Consider the following 25,753-nt stretch of genomic DNA (forward strand, 5'->3'; position numbering starts at 1 on the left):
CTCGCTCTCAGACCACGATACCCGACAGGCCCCGCGCTTCCTGCATCGTCCGGCCCACACTACGCGGAGGGGGTGGAGAGAGTGGTGCTGCGACCCGGGAGGCGGGACCTCAACGGTTCCCGCGGCGGTTCGAACTCTTTGGAGTTCGTGGGTTCTCGGTGTGTTGTGTCTGCTCTTCCCACGCCCAGGGCTCGCGAGAGGGTCCAAACGCAGAGGAGAGCGCGGCGGGCGCTGTCGACGGGTGGGTGTCTCTGCCAGCTAACACTTGGGTGGTGGGCAACTTCTTTGTGAACGGAAACAGGCCTACCTGGGGCGGTTGTGTTCTGTTCCCTCCAGGCACCCTCGGAGCGCTTAGTCTAGACCTCCTGTGCTGCCTACGCTGCTCTGCCGGCTTGTATTTCAGTTGAGGGAAAAAATGAAGAGGAAGATGTCTTATTTGCCACATTCAGATGAACGTAGGAATAATTTTGTTCAGATGAGTGGTTTTGATACAAAAATCTTTTTTGTGTCAAAAAAGATTTATACAGAGGGTATAAAGAGCACTTGTTCTTCGTTGCCATGGTTGTGCTTGTGAAGAGCTACAGACGCGTTATTAGAGCCAAAAGATACGTCAGGGTCGGTAGATAGCATGTGCTTTTCCACATATGTACAGGCAATGAAGACAGACTTTTATGACTACTGAAGGGAGGAGGAATTTTCATTTGACAAGAAATGGCCCACCAGGAAAAAAATCTGAATATCAAATGAACTCATTGATACTTCAGAAGTATTAGAGAATTTTTACATTAAAATACATGGAAGATGTTGGACATTCTGATTTGATTGAACCACAATATTGAATGACATTTTAGAATTTACCTAAATTTTCTGCTTTAAAAATTTTAATCATTGTTCAAGTACATTTTTCTGTCCTTTACTCCCATTCCAGCCCACCCACCCATCCCTCCTCACCTTCCTCCCATTTCCACCCCCCCCCCCCCCCGAGTTTTTGTCCATGTGTCCCTTATATTTGTTCCTGTAAACCCTTCCCATTCTCCCCTGAAATTGCCTCCCCTTTCCCCTCTGGTCTCTGTCAGCCTGTCCTCTATTTCAGTGTCTTTGACTACATTTTGCTTGTTTCTTTGTTTTGTCATTTAGGTTCCTGTTAAAGGCGAGATCATATGGAATTTTCTTTCACTGCCTGGCTTAATTCGCTTAGCATAATGCTTTCCAGCTCCATCCATGCTGTTGCAAAGGGTAGGAGCTCCTTTCCCTCTGATGCATAGAATTCCATTGTGTAAATGTACTGTAGTTTTTTGATCCGTTCATTTACTGATGGGCACCTAGGTTGCTTCCAGCACTTAGCTATTGTAAATTGTGCTGCTATGAACATTGGGGTGCATAGGTTCTTTTGGATTTCTGTTTCAGGGTTTTTAGGATATAGTCCCAGCAGTGGAATTGCTGGGTCAAAAGGCAGATTCATTTTTAGTTTTCTGAGGAAGTTCCATACTGCTTTCCATAGTGGTTGTACCAGTCTGCAGTCCCACCAGCAGTGCACTAGGATCCCCTTTTCTCCACATCCTCTCCAACACTTGTTGTTTGTTGCTTTGTTTATGATGGCCATTCTGACTGGTGTGAAGTGGTATCTCATTGTGGTTTTAATTTGCATCTCTCTGAGCTAGCGGTATTGAACATCTTTTCATGTGTCTCTGGATCCTCTGTATGTCCTCCTTGGAGAATTGTTCAAGTCCTTTGCCCATTTTTTAATTGGGTTGCTTGTCTTCTTAGAGTGGAGCCATGTAAGTTCTTTATATATTGTCTGAGGTATCATTGGCAAATATGTTTTCCCGTACAGTTGGTTCTCATTTTCTTTTGATACTGTTTTCTTTAGCTGTGCAGAAGCTTTTTATTTTGATGAGATCCCATTTGTTTATTCTTTCCTTTATGTCCCTTGCTCTAGGGGACATGTCAGTAAAAATGTTTCTGCATGAAATATCTGAGATTTTCTTGCCTATGTTCTCCTCTAGGGCCTTAATGGTGTCACGGTTTATATTTAAGTCTTTTATCCACCTTGAATTTATTTTTGTGTAAGGTGTAAGTTGGTGCTTGAGTTTCATTTTTTTTGCATGTAGCCGTCCAGTTCTCCCAACACCATTTGTTGAAGAGGCTATTTTTACTTCATTTTCTGTTGCTGCCCCTTTTGTCAAATATTAATTGACCATAGAGACTTGGGTTTATTTCTGGGCTTTCTGTTCTGTTCCATTGGTCCATGTGCCTGTTTTTATGCCAGTACCAGGCTGTTTGATTACAGTGGCCTTGTAATATAGTTTAGTATCATGTATTGTGATCCCTCCTACTTTACTCTTCTTTCTCAAAATTGCAATAGCTAGTGGGGGTCGTTTATGGTTCCATATAAATTTTTGAAGTGTTCTATGTCTGCAAAATATGCCATTGGTATTTTAATAGGTATTGCATTGAATGTGTAAATTGCTTTGGGTAGTATGGACATTTTGACGATGTTAATTCTTCCAATCCATGAACACGGTATATGTTTCCATTTGTTTGTGTCTTCCTTGATTTCTTTCTTCAGTATTATGTAGTTTTCTGAATACAGATCTTTTACCTCTTTGGTTAGGTTTATTCCTAGATATTTTATTTTTCTTTTTGCTATTTCAAATGGGATTTTTTTCTTGATTTCTGCTTCTGCAGTTTCATTGTTGCTGTACAGAAATGCCTTTGGTTTCTGGGTATTGACTTTGTATCTTGCTGTTTTGCCAAATTCATTTATTAGCAGTTTTTGCAGTCCAGTTTTTGGCCCGAGTCTATAGGATTTTCTATGTACAGTATCATGTCATATGCAAACAGTGACAGTTTTGTTTCCTCCTTTCTGATTTGGATTCCTTTTATTTCTTTTTCTTGTCTGATCGCTGTGGCTAAAACTTCCAGTACTATATTGAATAGAAGTGGTGAAAGTGGACAACCTTGTCTTGTTCCTGATCTTAGTGGAAAAGATTTTAGTTTTTGCCCATTGAGTATGATGTTGGCTGTAGGTCTCTCATATATGGTCTTTATTATGTTGAGGAATGCTCCCTCTATTCCCACTTTGCTGAGTGTTTTTATTGTAAATGGGTGCTGCAGCTTATTAAATGCTTTTTCTGCATCTATTGATATGATCATGTGATTTTTGTCTTTGCTTTTGTTTATGTGGTGTATTACATTTACTGATTTGCGAATATTGTACCATCCTTGCATCCCTGGGGTGAATCCCATTTGGTCATGGTGTATGGTCTTATTAATGTATTGTTGGATGCAGTTTGCCAATATTTTGTTGAGGATTTTAGCATGTATGTTCATCAGTGATATTGGCCTGAAGTTTTCTTTCTTCGTTGTGTCTTTATCTGGTTTTGGAATTAGGATGATGTTGGCCTCATAAGAAGAGTTTGGGAGTCTTCCATCTTTTCGGATTTTTTGGAATAATCTGTGAAGGATAAGGTTTAGCTCTTCCTTAAATGCTTTGTAGAATTCTTCTGTGGAACCATCTGGTCCCAGGCTTTTGTGTGTTGGGATTTTTTTGATTACTGCTTCAATTTCATTTGCTGTTATTGGTCTGTTCAGGCTTTCTGCTTCTTTTTCATTGAGTTTTGGAAGAGTATGTTTTTCTAGAAATTTGCCCACTTCACGTAGATTTTCAAATTTCTTGGCATATAGTTCTTCATAGTAATTTCTTACAATCCTTTGTATTTCTGTGGTATCTGTTGTAATCTCTCCTCTTTCATTTCTGATTGTGTTTATTTGGGTCTTCTCTCTTTTTTTATTGATGAGTCTGCTTAAAGGCTTGTCGATTTTGTTTATCTTTTCAAAGAACCAGCTCCTGGATTCATTGATCCTTAGAATTGTGCTTTTAGTCTCTATGTCATTTAATTCTGCTCTGATCTTGGTTATTTCCTTCCTTCTACTTGCTCTGGGCTGTCTTTGTTGTTGTTCCTCAAGTTCTTGTAGACGTAGGGTTAGGTTGTTTGTTTGAAATGTTTCTATCTATTTTAGGTATGCCTGTATCACTATAAACTTCCCTCTCAGAACTGCCTTGGTTGGTTGTGTCCCATCGGTTTTGGGTTGTTGTGAGTTTATTTTCATTTGTTTCCAGAAACTTTTTGATTTCTTTCCTAATTCCATTCTTGACCCATTCATGGTTTAATAGCATGCTATTTAATCTCCATGATTTTGAGTGTTTTTGATTTTTTTCCTTTGGTTGGTTTCTAGTTCCAGTCCCTTGTGATCCAAGAAAATGCTTGGTATGATTTCAATTTTCTTAATTTATTGAGGCTTGTTTTGTGTCCTATCATGTGGTCTATCTTTGAAAATGTTTCATGTGCATTTGAAAAGAATATCTATTTAGCTTCTTTGGGATGGAGGGCTCTATATATATCAGTTAAGTCCATTTCCTCTAGGGTATTGTTCAGTGCCACAGTATTTTTGTTGATATTTTGGAAGATCTGTCCATTTTTGACAGTGGGGTGTTAAAGTCCCCCACTTTAATTGTGTTGCTGTCAATATCTTTCTTGAAGTTCTCTAAGATTCTCTTTATGTATTTGGGTGGTCCTTTGTTGGGTACATGTATGTTTACAATGTTTATGTTTTCTTGGTGGATTCTTCCCTTGAGTATTATGAAATGACCTTCTGGGTCTCTCTTTATGGCCCTTTTGTGGAAGTTTATTTTGTCTGATATGAGTATTGCTACCCTGGCTTTTTTTTCCTGTCCGTTTGCTTGGAAAATTTGTTTCCAGCCCTTCGCTTTCAGCCTGTGTAGGTCTTTTATCCTGAGGTGGATCTCTTGTAGGCAGCATCTGTGTTGATCATGCTTTCTTATCCATTCAGCTATTCTATGTCTTTTGATTGGAGCATTTAACCCATTTACGTTTAAGGTTATTATTGATAGGTACTTATTCATTGCCTTTTACGTGCATGTGTTCCTCTCTCTGTCTTTTCCTTCTTTTCCTTAAAGCAGCCCCTTTAGTATCTCTTGCAGAGCTGGTTTGGTGGAGGTGTATTCTTTTAGACTTAAAAATATGGAACGCTTCACGAATTTGCTTGTCATCCTTGTGCAGGGGCCATGCTAATCTTCTCTGTATCTTTCCAATTTTAGTATATGTGCTGCTGAAGCTAGCACTACCCAAATTTTCTTTAGCTTTTCTTCCTTCACCATCCTGCAGGAAGCTAGAGATGTTGAAAAGATAAAGCAGAATGGGGACCTGATTGATTGACTTTTGTCTGGGAGAGTCTTCTCACTTAAGTAGAAGCAAATTTGTGGAAACAAAAGGGGAAAGAGGATAGAAACATTTTCTCTAAGACTGCTTAGTATCTCAATTTCTTGCCATAGTTTCTTCCAATAAGGTGAGAGTTTTTTGGTTTTTTTTTTTTTCAGTCTTTCTCCTCACATCTGAGAATAACTTGTCATACTATTTTAGCTGAAGAGGGGGAAGGAAGGGCAGTTTAGTAATCATTTATTTACTGAAAATACTGAACTTATCTAAGTGCCTTACAGTCCTGAACGTAATTCACAGGACTTCTAGCCATTTGAAGTTTGGGATGTGGTCAAAATTCTAGAAGGGTAGTAAAAGAGAGATGCTACAATGACAAAGGTAAATGGGATCTTAAAGGAATGTACTTTTAAGATGATACAGAAAGTAAGAAATGGTAGAGATTATAAAACCTTCATTTAATTGTACTAATTATGAATATGTATTTTTAAAAGTTGTGGCCCTTTAAACTTCACAACCCTAGAGATACACTTTTTTAAAAAGATTATATTTATTTGTTTTTAGAGAAGGGAAGGGAGGAAGAAAGAGAGAGAAACATCAATATGTGGTTGCCTCTCACGTGGCCCCCACTGGGAACCTGGCCTGTAATCCAGGCATGTGCTCTGACTGGGAATTGAACCTGCGACCCTTTGGTTTGCAGCCCACGCGCAATCCACTGAGCTACATCAGCCAGGGCTCTAGAGATATACTTTAGTTGAAGAAACAAAAGCTTTCTTTCTTATATTTCTGTGAGTTTACCTGCCAAAGATCATTTTGATCTATGTGCTTGTGATATGAACCTGTGCTTTTAAATTTTAGGCCATTAGGAATGGGAGAAGGGGATATTTCTTTATCTGGTAATAAATTGCCTTTAAGAAAATGAATGACTGTAATGATCCCAGTTTTATGAGATGTCCTGAGCTTGTAATGTGATTATGTAAGTTCAAACACCTCATTGAAATTGATGTATAATAAGAAAATTGCAGTGTGACAATTAAAAGGTCTTTGGGATCCTGATGACTTAGGTTCAAATCTTGGTTCCACCATTTAGTTTGTGTGACCTTGAGAATATTATTTAGTTTGTTTTATTCTTATTTTCCTCATCTTTATTTATTTTTAAAGATTTTATTTTATTTTTAGAGAGAGGGGAAGGGAGGGAGAAAGAGAGGGAGAGAAACATCAAATAGTTGCCTCTCACATGCCCCCAACTGGAGACCTGGCCTGAAACTCAGGCATGTGCCCTGACTGGGAATCAAACTGGTGACCTTTCGCTTTCCAAGCTGGCACTCAATCCACCAAGCCACACAGCCAGAACTATTTTCTTCATCTTTAACATGGAATAAAAATACTTAGTTTGTGCAATTGTTTGAAAGATTAAATGTGCTTAGAAGAGGGGAACTATAATAACTAGACCCTAGCTATAATGAAAAATTGATTCATTGAATTGGAGGACAGGCTGACAGTGACCAGAGGGAAGAGAAGAGGGAATTTCAGGGGAGAATGGGAACGGTTTACAGGAACAAATTTAAAGGACACATGGACAAAAACTAGGGGGAGGATGGTAATGGGAGGGAAGTGGGGAGGGATGGGTGAGTGGGCTGGAATGGGAGTAAAAGGGAGAAAACTGTGCTTGAACAATGATTAAAATAAAATAAAAAAACTCTATAGAACTTTCCATTGTGGCCTTACATTGCAGAGAAATTGTTAACTTTGTTTAAAAAAAAGACTTTATTTATTTATCTTTAGACAGAGGGAAGTGAGGGAGAAAGAGGGAGAGAAACATCAATGTGTGGTTGCCTCTGGTGCGTCCCCTACTGGAAACCTGGCCTGCAACCCAGGCATGTGCCCTGACTGGGAATCAAACCAGTGACCCTTTGGTTCGCAGGCTGGAGCTAAATCCACTGAGCCACACCAGCTGGAGTGAAATTGTTAACTTTTTTTTGTTTTGTTTTAAATCACCATTACACTTCACAACATTTGAAATAGAAAAATAATGAGTTAAACTCTGTTAGTGTGAGAGTATCTTGACTGACACCACAGGTTCTTTCCTGCAAGGTAGTAGAAATTCATTTCTTTTTTTAAGAAATGGAACCTAATTCTTCAAACTACTATAAGAATGACAACGAAGAAGAAAATTTACTTGCAAATGTTGCTTCTTTAAGACATGAACTGAAGATAACAGAATGGAGTTTGCAGAATTTAGGGGAAGAGTTATCCAGGTATGTAAGGAAAATCACATAGAATTCAGAGTATGACTTTAATTTAGGAATGTAAAATGTATGGATATTATTATTTTTGAAGATTTATTTATTTTTAGAGAGGGGAAAGGTGAAAGAGGGAGAGAAACTTCAATGTGTGGTTGCTTCTTGAGCGCAACCAACTGGGGACCTGGCCTGCAACCCAGGCATGTGCCCTGACTGGGAATGGAACCCATGACCCCTTGTTTCACAGGCTGGTGCTCAGTCCACTGAGCCATACCAGCCAGGGCTGGATTTTATTATTATTGTGTTTCTAATATGTTTCTAGAATCGGAAATAATATCTTATAATTTTGAATATAACTCAGTTTAGGGAAAAAATAGAAGTATTAGAGAATCATTTACATATTAAGAAAACACCTTATAGATATAAAAACAATATGAAATATATATTTTGGGCTTTATCTATTTCTATGCTCTCTGAAACTTAAGTAATTCTAGCATAGAAGCTCTAGAAATATATAGATTGCTAGTTTAAAATTAATTATGGTTTATTTAAAAATTTAGTTGAAGCATTGCCTTAAGCTCATAAGTGTGAATCTGACTTCCAGCAGTATTTCAGGTATTCTTATTTAATGTAATAGAAATTTGGATTGAATGCATAAGCTGTTTAAGAACTAAAATAAATTTTTTTCTTTTTTCTCCAGTGTCAGTCCAAGCGAAAATTCTGATTATGCCTCTAATCCCTCAAGGTCTGAAAGGCTGATTTTGGAAGATCTTTCTCAGCCTAGCCATCTTGGACTTTTGAATTACTCACCTTATAAAAAAGTTTATAAAATGCCCAGTAGCAGTACTGATTTTCAAAAACAACCAAGAGATAAGGTTATTATTTTTAGACTTCTCTACTTAAAAGTGATTTAATTTTTGAACTACTTAAAATACTTTTTTCTTTGAGTTTTTTTCTTTAAAACATGCCTTATGCATGTTTTACACAGTCTTTTACTACAGTGCTCAAGACGTGTTGAATTTAAATATAATGGTTCTTGTTTCATCTTAAGAAGGAATTAGTTAATTTGGTATATCATTATATTTTTAAACTTCTGTATTTATGGCTTTTCAAAATTAAATGTTTTATTTTCTCAAATAAATTATAACCCCTTGATTTTAGCACTATATCATGTATATAATAGGCAATCAGTGATTTATTAAGTGGTTAAAACATACTTATTGTTTAACCTAGATCAGGATGCTATATGACAGCATAACATTTATTCTTCTTTCATTGTCCCTAAATTTTGTGGATGATCTTAGATATCTTCTCTGTTCTGGAACTTACTCTCTTCCTCTTTCTTAGTCATATCATCTATCCCCCAGGGTTTACTCCTCTTTCTTACTCAACTCTTTTATCTCGCTTTCCACTCTTCTTCCTGTTCTTTAGTACCCCACTGTCAGCACAGATAATATATGCACAATATTACACATGCACATCGTGATGTTTTTTGATAAAAATTTGCTATTACCACTTCAAAAAGCCAACAATTGAGAGGCTTTCTTTAAGTAAGGAAGCTGCATAATAAAGCTGTATGACTGAGCCCATATTTTAGAAAATGAATTCAAATTCCATATCTATGAAGATTATTTCATTCTGGGAAATTTGATTTCTATACTAATTCAAATAGCTGATTATTTTTCATCATATTTATGCTTTAGTTGAAATCATGTTGTTTTATCCTAAGCAAAATAAAAAAAACCAATGACAAATTGGAGGGGAAAAAATATTGGTAATGTCTATTAAAGACAAGGGACCAATCTCTTGAATATGTAAAGAGCTCCTAAAAAGAAGAAAAGATCAACAACCCCCGTATAAAGAAAAATAAGGAAAAGACATGTATGGAAAAGGAAATTAAAGTGATCTCCAAACAAATAAAAAGATGTTCAGTCTCACTCATAAGAGAAAATCACAGTGAAACTATACTTATGTACCATTTCTTACCTAACATTATTAAACATCTAGATGTTTGATACTGTTTTGTTGATAGAATTAGGGACAAATAGATACTCTTGGCTCTAGGTCCATTGCTGGTAGAAATGCAAAATCATACGATCATATGGGGAGGCTTTTTTTCATGTTTGCCAGAATCACGGATGTGTTTACCCTTGACTGATACATCCCATTTCTAGAAATTCATCCCACAGGTTCTCATGCCTAGGTACGAAATGAGACATTGTTTCTCTTAACAGAGCTCAAGTGTTCAGTAATAGGAAATTGGTGGGGTAAACATGCAACAGACACTACAGCTGATGAAAAAAAAAATCCCTGAGTTCATTATGGAGAGATTGCCAGTATGTATCATTTAATCAAAAAATGCTACAGAATGATACACAGTCATCCCTTGGAATCCTTGGGGGATTGGTTTCAGGATACCTTGCAGATGTCAAAATCTGCAAATGCTCATGTACCTTATATAAAATGGTACAGTATTTGCACATACCTATGCATGTTCATTTACTTTAAAGCTAGATTATTTATAATACTTAATACAATGTAAGTGCTGTGGAAACAGTTGTATTGTTTAGGGGATAATAAAAAAAGTACATGTTCAGTACAGATACAAATATTGTAGGCCTAACTACATTGTACATATTAGCAAATGGGTAACTTATTTTTTCCAAAATATATATTATATTGTATTTTATTGATTATGCTATTAGAGTTGTCCCAATTTTTATCCCTTTGCTTGCTTCCACCCAACTGTCCCTGACTCCCTCAGGCAATTCCCACACCATTGTTCATGTCCGTGGGTCATATGTATAAGTTCTTTGGCTGTTCCATTTCCTATACAGTAATGTATATTCCCAATGCTATTCTGTAGCTACTTATTTGTACTTCTTAATCCCCTTACCCCTTGCAATCTGTCAACTATCAAAATCCTCTCCGTATCCTTGATTCTGTCTCTGTTCTTGCTTGCTTAGCTTGTTTTTTAGATTCAATTGTTGATACATATGTATAACCATTTTATTGTTCATAGTTTTGATCTTTTTCTTAAATAAGTCCCTTTTACATTTCATAAAATAATGGTTCAGTGATGATGAACTCCTTCAGATTTTTCTTGTCGGGGATTTTTTTTATCTGTCCTTCAATTCTAAATGATAGCTTTGCTGGGTAGAGCAATCTTGACTCTAGGTCCCTGCTTTACATGACTGAATATTTCTTGCCATCCTTTCTAGCCTACACAGTTTCTTTTGAGAAATCAGCTGACAGTGTTATGGGAACTCCTCTCTAAGCAACTAACTTCTCTTATTGCTTTTAACATTCTTTCTTTATCTTTAACTTTTGGGATTTTAATCATGATTTGTCTTGGACTGGGACTCTTTGTATCCATCTTGTTTGGGCCTCTCTGTGCTTCCTGGACTTGCATGTCTGTTTTTGTCATCAAATTAGTTTTCTTTCATTACTTTTTCAAATAGATTTCCAATTTCTTGCTCTTTCTCTTTTCCTAGCACCCTTATAATATGAATATTGGAATGCTTAAAGTTGTCCTAGAGGCTGCTTATATTAAATTCATTTTTTTGGATTCTCTTCTGTATGGTTGTGTTTTATGGGGTTTTTTTTGCTTCTTTATGTTCCAAATCATTGATCTGATTCTTGGCTTCATCACTCTACTGCTGTTTCCCTGTACATTGTTCTTTATTTCAATTAGTGAACCCTTCATTTCTGACTGGATCTTTCTTATGCTATTGAGGTCTTCACTAAGTTCCTTGAGCATCCTTATAACCAGTGTTTTGAACTCTGCATCTGACAGATTGCTTATCTCCATTTTGTTTAGTTCTTTTTCTGGAGTTTTGATCTGTTCTTTCATTTGGGCCATGTTTCTTTGTCTCCTCATTTTGGCAGCCTCCCTGTGTTTATTTCTATGTATTAGGTTGAGCTACTATGACTTCCTTTCTTGGAAGTGTGGCTTAACGTAGTAGGTGCCTTGTAGGGTCCAGTGGCACAGATTACCCTATTACCCAGGCTGTTTACTTGAAGTGCACCATCCCTGTGGGCTGAATACATCCTCCTCTTGTAGTTGAGCCATGGTTGCTGTTGGCAGGTCAATGAGAGGAATTTGCCCAGGGCAGTCCACTGCAAGGATTGGCTTTGACCACTGACCACCAACCTCCACCCTCTGGAGGATCAGCTGTGCAGGGTCAGGGTGGTGGTGCTCTGAAGTGGTCTATAGCTGTCCACAGGGTGCACAGGCTGAGGTCAGCCCTGTCCTGTGTTTTGCCTAGTACTACCCTGTGTGACCTATAAAGAAATCTGAGATGGCTGTTACTTGTGCTGGTCTTGGAGGTTCACAGGAGAAGCTAACCTGTGGATCTAGGCTGGCTGCTGCTAGTGCTAGGCCTGGGGCCACTTAGCAAGAGGTGTGGGGTGGGGAGGCTAGGAGGCTTACTGAGGCCAGCTGTTGCTTGTTTGATAGGATTTAGGAAGTTGTGAAGGGTGAGCCAAGACCAGCCATTCATATGGAAAAGTAACTGTTAACACTTTGAGTGTGCTGGTAAATTAGGTGGGACAGTGTTAGCCAAGTGATGGAGTTTCAGATATGGCACCCACCTGCTGGCTCTATGGCTGTGTTCAGGGGCGGGTACCTAGGGAGAGTTCAGAAAGGGACAGTGGCCTCTGCCTGCCTTTCTATCTGGGAGAAAGCTATCCCCCATTCTCACCTTGATGCCAGACACTTCAACTCCCCACTGTGTGCCACTGGTGCCTTTCAAGCTGCTACCTCAGTGCTGGAGCTCAGAGAGAGTGAGTCTGATTAAGTCCATGTGTGGGTTCTTTAAAAGGAACTGCCTGGGACTCCAGAATTTTCTTCCCCCAACTCAGTCTCTGGTGCTTTTTGCAGCCAGGAGTTGTGGGTACTTATATTCCTGGCACTGGAACCCTGTGTTGGGGTGCCTGGTATGGGGCTGGGGCTCCTCACTCCTGATGTATCCCTCCCAAATTTTCATCCATCACACATGTGTGTGGAACCAGCCAGTTCTGCATCTCTGCCCCTCCTACCAATCTGGATGGATGTGGTTTCCCTAATCCATAGTTATCAGACTTCCATTCAATTTGATTTTTGACAATTCTGGGTGATGGTTGTTCTATATTTTAGTTGTAATTTTGATGTGTTTGTCTGAGGAGGTGAGCTGTGTTTACCTAAGCTGCCATCTTGACTAAAAGTCCTTTTCCAATATCTTTGATCCTCAGTTGGTTGACTCTGTGGGTACGAAAGCAGTAGATATGGAGGGTTAACTCTGTATAGCACAAGTGCTGAACACAAGGCCTGTGGGCCCCTCCACCTTGTTTCTACCTGGCAGCAGCGCTGAGCTTTGCTTAAGTGTTAAGGAGTATTTACATTTATATAGTCCTAAAATTACACTCGGCCCTTTGAAGGCAACTGCAAAGCTAACGTGGCCCCTGGTGAAAATGAGTTTGACACCTCTGCTATATAGTATGCTAATTTTTACAGTAGGCAGTGAGGCTGTGGTTAATTTGTATTGCTTGCATATGCACGTGGAAACACTAGAAGGATAGGTTTAACTAAGACTCAAAGTTAATAACTCCTGTATAAGGTGTTTACTCTTTTTTGCTGTATGAGTAGTGTTAAATATGTATCAATGATAAACTTATAAAACTGGGTATGTAAGTATTAAATACAGGTATGAGAGTTCTTTTGTGTACTTTTTATTTTATATAGTTTTAACTTTTGAACTGCATAATATGTTATTCAAAAATAATCAGGTTTTGAAAACCTCAACCCTCACGAAAAGTAAAAAAATAATTGTAAAATATATTTTCAAAATATGTATGTTGTTCAAAGAATATTTTATCTAATATTCATTTTATTGTTGGTGGACATTTGGGTTGTTTCTATTAATTGTCTCTTATGAACAATGTAGGTATGAATATTTTTATTTCTTCAGGTGCAAAAATAAAAAAAATTTCTGTCAGATTTATACCCAGAAGTAAAACCACTGAGTCTCAGAATGTTCAGCTTGCTGGGTAATACTAAGAACTTTTCCAAAGTTCCAAGCTGTGCTTATTTATGTACATCTCCACCAGTGGTGGTGAAGAGAATGCTGATTTTTCCACATCTCCTCACCAACTCTCATGAAATATCTTAACTCATTTTTTGAGCTATTTATTTTATAGATGATTATTCATCATTTTCCATTAATTATATATAAATGCTTAATGAACTAATCAAAATTGACCTTTTGCATTTTTCAGATATCTTTTTCATCATCTACCCCCATGGATCAGGAGATCAAAAGTCTTCGAGAGAAACTTAATAAACTTAGGCAACAGAATGCCTGTTTGGTGTCACAAAATCATTCTTTAATGACTAAAATAGAATCTGTCCACTTTGAATTAACACAGTCAAGAGCAAAAGTATGTTTCTTGAAGTGGTGACTATGCCAACAGAAAATCATTGTAATCATATAAAGACTTAATAATTGCAAAAATATTCCTTATATTACTTTAATGTGTTATGTATAGTTATGATAATGTAGTATCAGTATGTTGTGGAATCAATTTTATATGAGTTTAGTATCTGAAAATGATTCAGGGAAACTTGTATCATCTCTGTATTTAGGTAAGTCAGAACTTCTTAAAATCTTAAGATTACCAATTTGTGTGGTTTTATTATATAAAGGAAATAAGACATTTAACTTTTTAAAAAAATAATATTTGTTGAAAACTTCTTAAAAAAAAAGAAAACTTTAAAAAGAGAATAAAGAAGAGGCAGAAAGATCACCCAGTTCCACCATATAGGCTGTCTTATTTGTTTTAGGTGTCTATGCTTGAATCTGCACAACAACAGGCAGCCAGTGTTCCGATCTTAGAAGAACAGATTATAAATTTGGAAGCAGAAGTTTCAGCCCAAGATAAAGTTTTGAGGTAAGTATAATTTTTATAGCTTTAAAATTTTCATTTTTTACTTCTGCCTTTTGATATATCTTGTTACATCTTGTTCTGTGCCCCCAATAAATCTGTAGTGAGCTATTGGAATGATTTCTTTTTTGAAAAATATTTTATTTATTTATTTATTTATTTATAGATAAAGGGAGGGAGAGGGGGAGAGAAACATCAATGTGTGGTTGCCTCCTGTGCACCGCCAACTGGGGACCTGGCCTACAACCCAGGCATGTGCCCCTACTGGGAATCAAACTGGCAACCCTTTGGTTCGCAGGCCAGTGCTCATCCACTGAGCCACACCAGGCGGGGCTAGTGTTTTCAATCTGTGTTCAGTCTATCATAACACCACTTGGCTACAGGATGCATGCAGTATATGGGGACTAAAAGAGGAATAAATCTAAGTTGAGATGCTTATTTACATGTTTTTATTAAATATGAACTAGTTCATTTCTTGTCCTACATAGTATTATATACCCAGCACTTAAATGGGAGTTCAAGAAATAAAATGCAAGGAATAAGACAATATATAATTTATCTTGTTTTGCTTTGAAATGAGAAATACATACATACTAAATAGTACATTACTTTATTTTAATGACTCTCAAAGTGTAGTTCTGGGACCAGCAATATTAGCATCATTTAGGAACTTGTTAGAAATGCAGATCTCAGGTCCTGTTAAATACTTATTGAATCATAAACTGTGAGAAGTGGGACCCAGAAATCTTATTTTTTAAAAGATTTTATTTATTTATTTTTAGAGAGGGGGAAAGGGAGGGAGAAAGAGAGGGAGAGAAACATTGATGAGAAAAACATTGATTGGCTCCCTTTCACACTGGCCCTGAAATGGGGAGTCAGGGTGGGGACTGAATCTACAACGTAGGTATGTGCCCTGCCTGGGAATTGAACTAGCAACTTTCTGCTTTGTGGGACCAACTGAGCCATACTGGTCAGGGATAAATCTTATGTTTTAACAAGTCCTGTAGATGATTCAGATGTACACTAAAGTTGTCTTTCATGACCATCAGAATTTTACAATTTTTTTGTGATACATATGTTTAGTACTAGGTATTATATATTTTTGGTTGTGAATTTGTTCTTCTTTTGTTCGTTAATGGTATATGGGAAAGCTACTGCTTTTCTGTAATATAATTGTTTTCTAATTAGACTATTTGTCATACTCTTTTATTGTCTAATAATTTTTCATTTGATTTTCTTGGATTTTCCAGGTAGCTAATGATATCAGCAAAAAAAGAATGTTTTGTCTTTGTCATATATTTATGTATATTACATTTTCATTTTTGCTTTTTTTCAACTCTCAGGAAAAAAATCATTGGATATAGTCATTCTAACCTAGACCCTAAACTATATCTTAATGCTCTTAGTCTCTGACCATGAAATATAAGCTATATATTTATAATTTGATGGACGTACTCTTTTATTCCTTATTAAAACTTAGTTGGTAAATGATAAGTATGCCCTTTTTTCTCTAAGTAAATATTCATTTCTCTTAACTCGGTGGTTTCAACTAACAGAATTTCTAATATTGAACTATTTTTGCATACTGGCATAATCTTTTTAATAGCCTTTAGAAAATATCCTTTATTTTATAGAGAGGCAGAAGATAAATTGGAGCAGAGTCAGAAAATGGTGATCGAAAAGGAACAGAGTTTGCAGAAGTCCCAAGAGGAATGTATAAAGTTGAAGGTGGACTTACTTGAACAAAGTAAACAAGGAAAGAGGTATGTGTTTCTAAAGGAAGTAATTTTTTTTTGGTAAGGGATAAAAGAATATATTACCCGTTTAAAATTCTAACTAAGTTTTGAAGTGAAAAATTTGCAGAAATTTGGCAGTAGAATGACTTGATTTTCTTTTTCATCCATTTTGATTTTTATTTTCCATTAAAATGTTCATGTGTGGGTTTTATGTTATTGGCATTCTTGACTGGGATTAATTCCTAGTAGTCTGCTATATCAGTGTAATCATACTTATTTCTGAAATTACGTTGCATAACTTATATAAAATTCATGAGAAAATGTCTTTGGGTCTTCCTTGGGGAATACATAAGTAATGTAAAAAAATATATTTTATTTAAATCATATCTTAAGATAAAATTTTTCAGGTAGCCAGACCCAGGAACCACTAATTGTGAATGTCAATTAATTTTTAAAATAATATTTAAAATGTTTTATTTTATATTAGTGAGACCTTACAATATGATAATATGATTATAACAGTCTTTACATGGAGTAAAATCATAATCTGTGTTATATTTTACAATAAAAATACTAAAAAAAGTATACTATCATATAAATAAGGTTACAAAGAACTTTATTTTGAAAAGTTGTCATAAATAGGTTAAATATTTCTTTGCATTTGTACTTAAACTTCTAAAAACCTCTTACAACTCATTTTTTAATTTTTTCATTAAAATGGGTTTGGATATTATTTGAATATTATTTCATCAGCATTTGGTTATTCTGTTTCCAGTTACAATATACATATTTGGTAGGCAGTATTACTTAGTGGTTAATAAGTAGTGGTTAATAATTAGGATTTGGAGTCAAATAGCCAGATTTTACCTCTCAGTGACTGTGTTACCATGGGCAAATGATCTAACCTTCCTGAATCTCATTTTGCTTATCTGCTAAATCATGATAATAGTGTCTTGACTAGTAAACAACTTCTAGTCAAGATGGAAGTGTAGGTAGATATGCTTCACCTCCTTGGGCAACCACAAAAAGAATTACAACTAAATCTCAAAACAAATAACACCTAGAACTATCAGAAGATTCAACTGTATGGAAGTCCAACAACCAAGGATTTAAAGAAGCCAGATTTTTCTAGATAGGTAGGAGGGGCATAGACTCAGAGACTGGACAGAGAGGTGAGGAGATACAGTATGGTGTGGAAAGGTGGTAGTGGCAGTGGAACGGGCATGGGTAGTCCTGCATTCATATGTAGCAAATAAAAATTGGGAGGTATACCTTGGGAGTGAGTGATCCGAGCCCCAGGCGAGACTGTACAGCCCAGGTCCCAGTGCCAGGAAGGTAAACCTCCACAACTTCTGGCTGTAAAAACTAGTGGGGTTTGGGAGGGGAATAAATGGCTGGATTTGCAACAAACTCCACATAAAAGGCTTGCACCATCTTGAAACATTCGCAAATCCACCCACTCTGGGATTCAACACCTAGGCAACAGCTAGAAGGGTGCCAGTCAAATACAGGGAGTGTGCGAAGTGACCAGAAACAGGATGAGTGCCAGGCTCATCTCCAGAAGCCAGGCAGTGGCACAATCCCCTCTCCAAGTCCTCCTCCCATATAGAACCACAAAGTGGTAAAGCGGGTTGCTGTAGCCTGGCTCTTCCACACACAATTTACAGATTCCTTTTTAACAATAGGCCATGCTACTAAGAGAGGGAGTCAAAGCAGTTCCACCTTATACACAGAAACAAACACAGGGAGGCTGCCAAATTGAGGAGACAAAGAAATATGGCCCAAATGAAAGAGCAGAACAAAACCCCAGGAAAAGTACTAAATGAAACAGAGATAGCCAACCTATCAGATGCATAGTTCAAAACGCTGGTGATCAGGATGCTCAAAGTATTCATTGAGTATGGAAACAACATAATGAAATGAAGGTTACACTAGATAAAATAAAGAAAAATCTACAGGGAACCAACAGTGAAGGGAAGGCAGCCAGGATTCAAATCAAAGATTTAGAACATAAGGAAGATATAAACATTCAGCCAGAATAGAAAGGAGAAAAAATAATTTTAAAAAGGAAGGTAGTATAAGAAGACTCGGGGACATCTCCAAACATGCCAATACCAAAATCATAGGAATGCAGAAGGAGAAGCAGAAGAACAAGAAATTGAAAACTTATTTGAAATAATAGTGAAAGAAAACTTTCCTAATTTAGCAAAGGGAATAGACATAAAAGTCCAGGAAGCACAGAGCCCCAAAAAAGTTGGAGCCAAAGAAGACCACACCAAGACACATCATAATTACAATGCCAAATGGTAAAGATAAAGAGACAGTCTTAAAAGCAGCAAGAGAAAAGCAGAGTTACCTACAAAGGAGTTCCCATAAGACTATCAGCTGATATCTCAAAAGGAACTTTGCAGGCAAGAAGTATTCAAAGTGTTGAAAAGCAAAGACCTACATCCAAGATTACTCTATCCAGCAAAGCTATCACTTAGAGTGGAAGGACAGATAATGTGCTTCCCAGACAAGGTGAAGCTAAAGGAGTTCATCACCACCACGCTCTTATTATATGAGATGTTAAAGACGGCAAAGAGAGAGAATGGAGGAAAAGGTGCAGGGATTAAAAAGCATAACTGGTAGGTACAAAATAGGGGGATGTTAAAAATAGTATAGGGATTTGTGAAGCTTATGAACTTATATTCATGACCCATGGACATGAACCAAGCTGGGGAGATTGCTGGAGGGAAGGGGGATACTGGGTGGAGAGGAACAAAGGAGAAAAACTGGGACAACTGTAGCAACATAATCAATAAAATATACTTTAAAAAATAATACCAGTAAAAAAAAAAAGATGTTACTGTCTTGTTATAAGGATTAAAGTTAGGTACTTCTTAAATAATGAACATTAACAAATGTACTTTTTGTAAGTGTAAACTATTGAATATATGGTTATTCTGAAATTCAGCTTTATTCATACATGCTTTTTGTACATAGTTATTTAAAATAGTAAGATAATAATTCATGAAAATGTACAAAGGTAGTCTCTGTAAAACTTAAATAAGATGGTTTTTAGGGGAAAGTATTGACTTTGCTTTCACAGGGTAAGTGGGGATGGGCACGGTCTGGACAGCATGTACAAAGGCATAGAAATATAAAAGAGTACCATTGCTGAAGAACACTAAGGAGTTTTATGTACTTAATAAATGGATAGGTGTAATAGAATATAAGGCAAGAAAGACTGGCTCTGTCCAGACTGTAAATAGCTTTTTGTGTTATGCCAAAAGATTTGTATTTTAACCTGGAAAGCATAAATAGACAATTAAGATTATTTTTTAAATATATTTTATTGATTATGCTACTACAGTTGTCCCATTTTCCCTCCTTCTCTCCCCTCCACCCTGTACCCCCCTCCCACCCACATTTCCCACTTTAGTTCATGTCCATGTGTCATATTTATGAGTTCTTTAGTTTCTACATTTCCCATACTATTCTTGCCCTCCCCCTATCTATTTTCAACCTACATTCTATGCTACTTATTCTCTATACCTTTTCCCCCTCTCTCCTCCTCCCACCCTCCTGCTGCTAACCCTCCATGTGCCCTCCATTTCTGTGGTTCTGTTCCTGTTCTAATTGTTTACTTCGTTTCTTTTGGTTTTGCTTTAGGTGTGGTTGTTGATATTTGTGAGTTTGCTGTCCTTTTACTATACATGTCTTTTCTTTATCTTCTTTTCTTAGATAAGTCCCTTTAGCATTTCATAAAATAAGGGCTTGGTGATGATGAACTCCTTTAACTTGACCTTATCTGAGAAGCACTTTATCTGCCCTTCCATTCTAAATGAGAGCTTTGCTGGATAGAGCAATCTGGGATGTAGGTCCTTGTCTTTCATGACTTGGAATATTTCTTTCCAGCCCCTTCTTGCCTGTAAGGTCTCTTTGGAGAAATCAGCTGACAGTCTGATGGGAACTCCTTTGTAGGTGACTGTCCCCTTACCTCTTGCTGCTTCTAGGATTCTCTCCTTCGTTTTTACCTTGGCTAATGTAATTATGATGTGCCTTGGTGTGTTTCTTCTTGGGTCCAACTTCTTTGGGGCTCTCTGAGCTTCTTGGATTTCTTGGAAGACTGTTCCCTTTGCCAGATTGGGGAAGTTCTCCTTTATTATTTGTTCAAATACGTGCTCAATCTGTTGCTTTTCCCCTTCCGATTCTGGTACCCCTATAATTCGGATGTTGGAACGTTTAAAGGTGTCTTGGATGCTCTTAATCTTTTCCTCAATTTTTTGAATTCTTATTTCATCATGCTTTCCTGCTTGGTTGATTCTATCTTCCTTCTGGTCCACTGTATTGTTTTGAGATTCATATTCCTTCCTTTCACTATTGGCTCTCCTCCGCGTGTCTTCCTGCATCTGTTTTATGGTACTCTGCATTCTTTCATCAAAATTTCGTCCAAAATCAGTCAGTTCCGTGAGCTTTCTGATCACCAGTGTTTTGAACTGCGCATCTGATAGATTGGCTAATTCTTGGTCGCTCAAAAGGATGAGTCCTGGGGGACTGATTTGCTCTGTTGAAAACATGTTTTTTTTTCCCCCTGTCTCTCCTTTTTTTTTTTTTCGGTCTGGTTGCTCTTGTTACGGTGGGGGGCAGAGCCTTAGGTGCTCACCGGGGCTGGGCACCCCAGTCGCTAGATTGTGACGTTATATGTGGGGGCGGGGCGGGAGAAAACAGTGGCGGTAGTTCCGTTCCCCTGGACTCAGACCCTTGTCTGGGCTTCCGAGCCGCGAGTTCTGCCCTGGTCCACAATCGCTGCCCCTCTGGGTCTGCCAGCCACAGCTTGCGTACTCAGGGATCACCGCTGCCTTCTTACGCGCCCGATGGCTTTTGCGCCGATTTCGCGCCAAACCTTCCCCCGACCTCCGCGTGCCGCCGACCCGAGCCAGCCCCGCGCCCGCCAGCTCGTCTTCTCCTACCAGTCCGGATGAACGTGTCTACTTCAACTTCTTGGCTGCCCGACTTCCATTCAGATAAATCCTCTGCCAGATCTGGGTGTTATTCTGATAGTAAATTATTGTTGTAAATTATTGGTTTTCTAATCTTGGTTGTACGAGGAGGTACGGTGCATCCACCTATTCCTCCATCTTGCCGGAAGTCCTGCAATTAAGATTTTTATGTGGAGGTGTGACATGGAGACTCTTGGAGTTTTTGAAGAGCTAGAATGAATATTGACATTGTGAAACTGAAGATTGAAACCTTTGCAAAAGTATTTTTTGGGGGTACAGAAGATTCATCGTAATGGATTAAAAAGCCACTATAAAGGCAGAGGTTGTTTAGCTTTATGCTGTTTATAAGAGACATATCTGCCCTGGCTGGCGTAGCTCAGTGGATTGAGCGAGAACTTGGAACCAAAGTGTCCCAGGTTCGATTCCCAGCCAGGGTACATGCCTGGGTTGCAGGCCATAACCCCCAGCAACCACACATTGATGTTTCTCTCTGTCTATCTCCCTCCCTTCCCCTCTAAAAATAAACAAATAAAATCTTTAAAAAAAAAAAAAGAGACATACCTAAATCATAAGGACACATAAAAGTTGAAAGCAGAGGTATGGAAGGATCTATTTCAAGCGAATAGTCTCAAAGTATATATAACTATATTAATATCACACAATAGATTTAAGTACAATAAGCATTACTAGAGTTAAAGGTAACTCATATAATACATATATGTTTAAGTAACACTTAAGGAAGAAGCTATAAAATTCTAAACTTACATGTATCTAATCTAGTCACAGTATATATAAAGAAAATGACAATATTTAAGTAGAAAAAAACAAATCTTATACAGAGCATTATACATTTTCTAGGAATTATTAGAATAAGCAAAAAAAAGTAAGAAGTTGAAGAATTGAATGATAATAATCTTGATTTAATGAATGTATATTAGTCCCAGATTATAGAGACTAAAGAAACTTGATAACTAAAAGCAGTGTGTGATTCTGTATCAGAAGAAAAAAATGTTATAAAAAACATTATTGGAATAATTGATGAAACTTATATAAAGTGTAATTAGATAATAGTACAGTGATCCCTCACCTATCTCAGGAAGTTACGTTCCAGAGACCCCCGAGATAGATGAAAATCCAGGAAGTAGTGGCGTTGTATTTATTTTGTTATTTATATATATTTTAAGGCTTAATAAACCCTTCCCACACTCTTATAAACACTTCATATGCTCTTAAACACTTTCTACACTGTTAAACCTACATAATTTTAACAACACATAAAATTCTATATGGGTACGCGCCAGTGAAGTATACTACAGCTTGAATGATGAAGATCATGAATTATGTAGCTGTGCAGTACTGATGGCAATGAAAGTGATGATGATGAGATGAATGTACTGCACAGCCAAGAAGAGCATTACAGCTCTTCTGAAGGCACCACTTCATCAGGCGCTTCGTCAGGTGGTGCAGTACCTTTGCCCTGGGCCCTAACTTCTATTTCCACTAAAGGTGTAGGCATAACTGATCTCTTCGTCTGAGTGATGAATATAGTTATGGGGAGTTGCTGGCGCTGCTTTTTATCTGCAGAGGCAGCTTCTCCATGCAGAGAAATGCTCTTGAGTCCAAAGCATCTCTGAAATTTGTCAAACTAGCCCTTGCTGGCACTGAATGGGTATGCTCTGGTGGAGAAGCACTCTATGGTCCTGCTTCTGCATCATTGTCATCATCCTCATCTTCATCCTCGTCACGGTGGTGAATGTCCGTGCTTCTTGCAAAACTATCATAAAGTTTCTTGGCCTTCATCCGGACGGTGTTGGTATCCAGTGAGATATTCTTCCTGCAGTCATTTATCCACAGGGCCAATGCAGACTGCATCCTCACAATGGCCCTATTGTGGGACATGACCACTCTCTTTGCAGTCTTGTTAAAAGTCATTGTGTTACAGAGCACAACAAGGGGGGCCTGGGACGATATACTATTACTGAAAGAAGCCCCCAGGTCTGTTATGTCCGCCACCAGAGGAAAGACATCTCTCAATGCCAGAGATTCATGAAAAGGAAAGGAAATGTTTATTTAATGCTATACAAACTTAAAGTAGTGACCTAATGTCTTTATCAAAAAATCCTAAAGTCCCTTAAAACACCCACAAACAGACATAGTCCTTCCTTCCTTCCCCCTTTTCCCAGTCCAGAGTACCATATCTCAGGAAAGGAAATAGAAGTCCATGGCTCAGGCAGCCTTCTGGTTATTCCTAGTTAGTACTCTATCTCGACTGGAAGACCTCCCTGGGTTCCCGGCTGAGTCGCCGGGATCTCTGCTAAAACCAGGTGGTGGTTCCCCCTTCTAAAGCTATGGGGGTCCCCACTCTGGCAAAGGCACATGCTCCTCTCTCCCAGGGCCACAGGAGTCCCCATTCAGCCAAAACCCCGTGCTTCTCCCCCTGCGCAATGGCTGCAAGGGGGGGGGCAGTGGTCGCCACTCTGCCAAAGCCAAGTGGTGGTTCTCTGCTAAAGCCGCATGGTGATTCTCTCTCTCAGGGTTGCGGGAGTCTCCACTCTGTCAAGGCTGCGTGGTTCTCCCCCTCAATGGCTGCCGTGTCTGCATAGTTACTTCCATTCCCCTGGCTCAGAGCCTGGCCACAGCTATTTAACATATCTAAGTGACCAGCCAAAGGCTATAGATATGTTAAATGACCATACCAGAGGTTAGCTACAAAGCTGTTGCTATGCGAAACAGCTCTCAAAGGCCCTGCTCCATTTGTCCCTTCCCCCAACCCACACCCTGGGGGGCGGGGGTGAAGACATCCTAAAATCTAGACACCTTGAGTTCTGGACCCCATTTTAAATGCCCATTTGGGGTCCCCCCTCTTGGCTGCACTCTGTAACAGTTGTTGCTGTAGACCTAATATTCTTCTCATTTTTCTTTATGTGGTGAACAGTAGATTTGTTGATCCCATAATGGTGGCCTATGGCCGTGTAGCTTTTGCCTTCCTTTTACATGTCAAGAAATTCCACCTTTTCTTTGATGGTAAGCATATTCTTCTGTTGTGGAAAATCCACCCACACGTGGGGAGATAACGAAGCACAAACTTTATTACCCTATTACCCAGGGGCCCAGAGGGGGTGGTTAACATCCAAATCCTCTGAGCACCGATCCTCACTCTCCTGGGGTTTAAATAGTCCCGGGCTCCCTACCTACCTGGCGAAGCAAGGTTACAGAAGCTGAATGCGGAAGTTAGGTCTAGCTACCTTATATGGGAGACAAAGGGAAAACGCAGGAGGAATTTGCAGAAGCTACAGAGCACAGGAGCTTATCATGGGAGTCTGTGTACGACCTTGAGTAACTGGCCGTTGCTTTGGTTACGACTTGTCAACTTCTACAGTCCTGTGTGAAATTTTGCAAGTGTTACAGTTACAGAGCATAAGAAACTTTTGGAGTTTTCTTTTCCTGCCACACTTCTGGTACTTGGGTTCACTGCCAGAAGCCTTAGAACGTGCAGAACATTTGGATGGCATCATAGGGCTTGAAATAAATTCAAACTTTTACGAAAATTTCACAAAAACACAACACTGCACACAGCAATCAGACATCAATGTGAAGTAGACAAGGAGAGATGCTGAACGTATGAGCACAGTGCGGGCGAGCAAACAGACTGACGCTACGGTCATTGAGCCAATCAGTGCCCAGGATACAGAACACAGTGCTGTGGTTGGTCTCCTTCCATCCCATCAGCCAATAGTGTGCCGTGTACAATCTCATGTTGGCAAACTTGCACAAGTGGTAGTGGCGTACTGCATTTCCATTGTGTACAGTACAGTATTCATCCGTTGATGAAATACATACTGTATTTTATTTCGATTTAATATTCTTTTAATATGTTTGAATTAACATTTTTTATATTTCTTTATATTACTTTAAATTTTTTAGGCAAAAATAATTAAAATCATAAATATCTATAAATACCTATATACTGCAAACTCCTGCAATATAGCAAAAACTCTGTGATACAGAATTAGATATATTTTTTAAAAAACCTGCGATACACAGGCTGTGAACCAAAGTGGCTCAGGTTCAATTCCCAGTCAGGATACATGCCTGGGTTGCAGGCCATAACCCCTAGCGACCACACATTGATGTTTCTCTCTCTCTCTCTTTCTTCCTCCCTTCGCTCTCTAAAAATAAATAAATAAAATCTTAAAAAAAAAAACCCTGCGATACAGTGAAGCCACAATAAGTGAGCCACAATATAGCGAGGGATGACTGTATATCAATTTTATCATTTATTTATTTTTAAAAATCTTCACCCAAGGATATGTTTGATTTTACAGAGACAGGAAGGGAAACAGAAAGGGAGAGGAGCATGGATGTGAGAAACATTGATTGGTTGCCTCTCATATGTGCCCCATTTGGGGATTGACCCCACGACCTAGGTATGTGCACTGACCAGGAATTGAACTTGTAACTTTTAGGTGTATGGGACGATGCTCCAACAACTGAGCCACACAGCCAAGGCAGTATTATATCAATTTTAGATTTCTTGAATTTGATAGTTGTGTTGTGGTTATATGAAGCAGTGTCCGTGATTGGAGAAGATACATGCTAAAGTGTTTTAGGGATGAAAGTTAGTGATTATT

At 38.3% G+C, this 25,753-nt stretch overlaps 1 protein-coding gene and 1 non-coding gene across 4 annotated transcripts in view; one reads left to right on the forward strand and one right to left on the reverse strand.

Moving 5' to 3' along the window:
• The first annotated feature begins 15 nt into the window (after positions 1–15).
• Positions 16–25,753, forward strand: part of CCDC18 (coiled-coil domain containing 18) — a 122,830-nt gene continuing 97,092 nt past the window's right edge. Inside the window, exons 1-7 of one of the 3 annotated variants that reach the window (XM_036026433.1) lie at positions 16–241; positions 5,190–5,370; positions 7,360–7,495; positions 8,181–8,355; positions 13,736–13,897; positions 14,301–14,407; positions 16,036–16,164. In XM_036026433.1, the coding sequence (XP_035882326.1) occupies positions 7,362–7,495; positions 8,181–8,355; positions 13,736–13,897; positions 14,301–14,407; positions 16,036–16,164 (707 nt within the window). In that variant the 5' untranslated portion in view covers positions 16–241; positions 5,190–5,370; positions 7,360–7,361. The remainder of the gene's footprint in view (positions 242–5,189; positions 5,371–7,359; positions 7,496–8,180; positions 8,356–13,735; positions 13,898–14,300; positions 14,408–16,035; positions 16,165–25,753) is intronic. The other 2 variants (XM_036026434.1, XM_028511477.2) reach the window with 2 other exon arrangements.
• Positions 5,040–5,146, reverse strand: LOC114498191. The gene has a single exon (XR_003684639.1). It is a non-coding gene; the product is annotated as a U6 spliceosomal RNA (small nuclear RNA).

The sequence above is a fragment of the Phyllostomus discolor genome, chromosome 5 (assembly GCF_004126475.2).
Source record: "Phyllostomus discolor isolate MPI-MPIP mPhyDis1 chromosome 5, mPhyDis1.pri.v3, whole genome shotgun sequence".
Classification (NCBI taxonomy): domain Eukaryota; kingdom Metazoa; phylum Chordata; class Mammalia; order Chiroptera; family Phyllostomidae; genus Phyllostomus; species Phyllostomus discolor.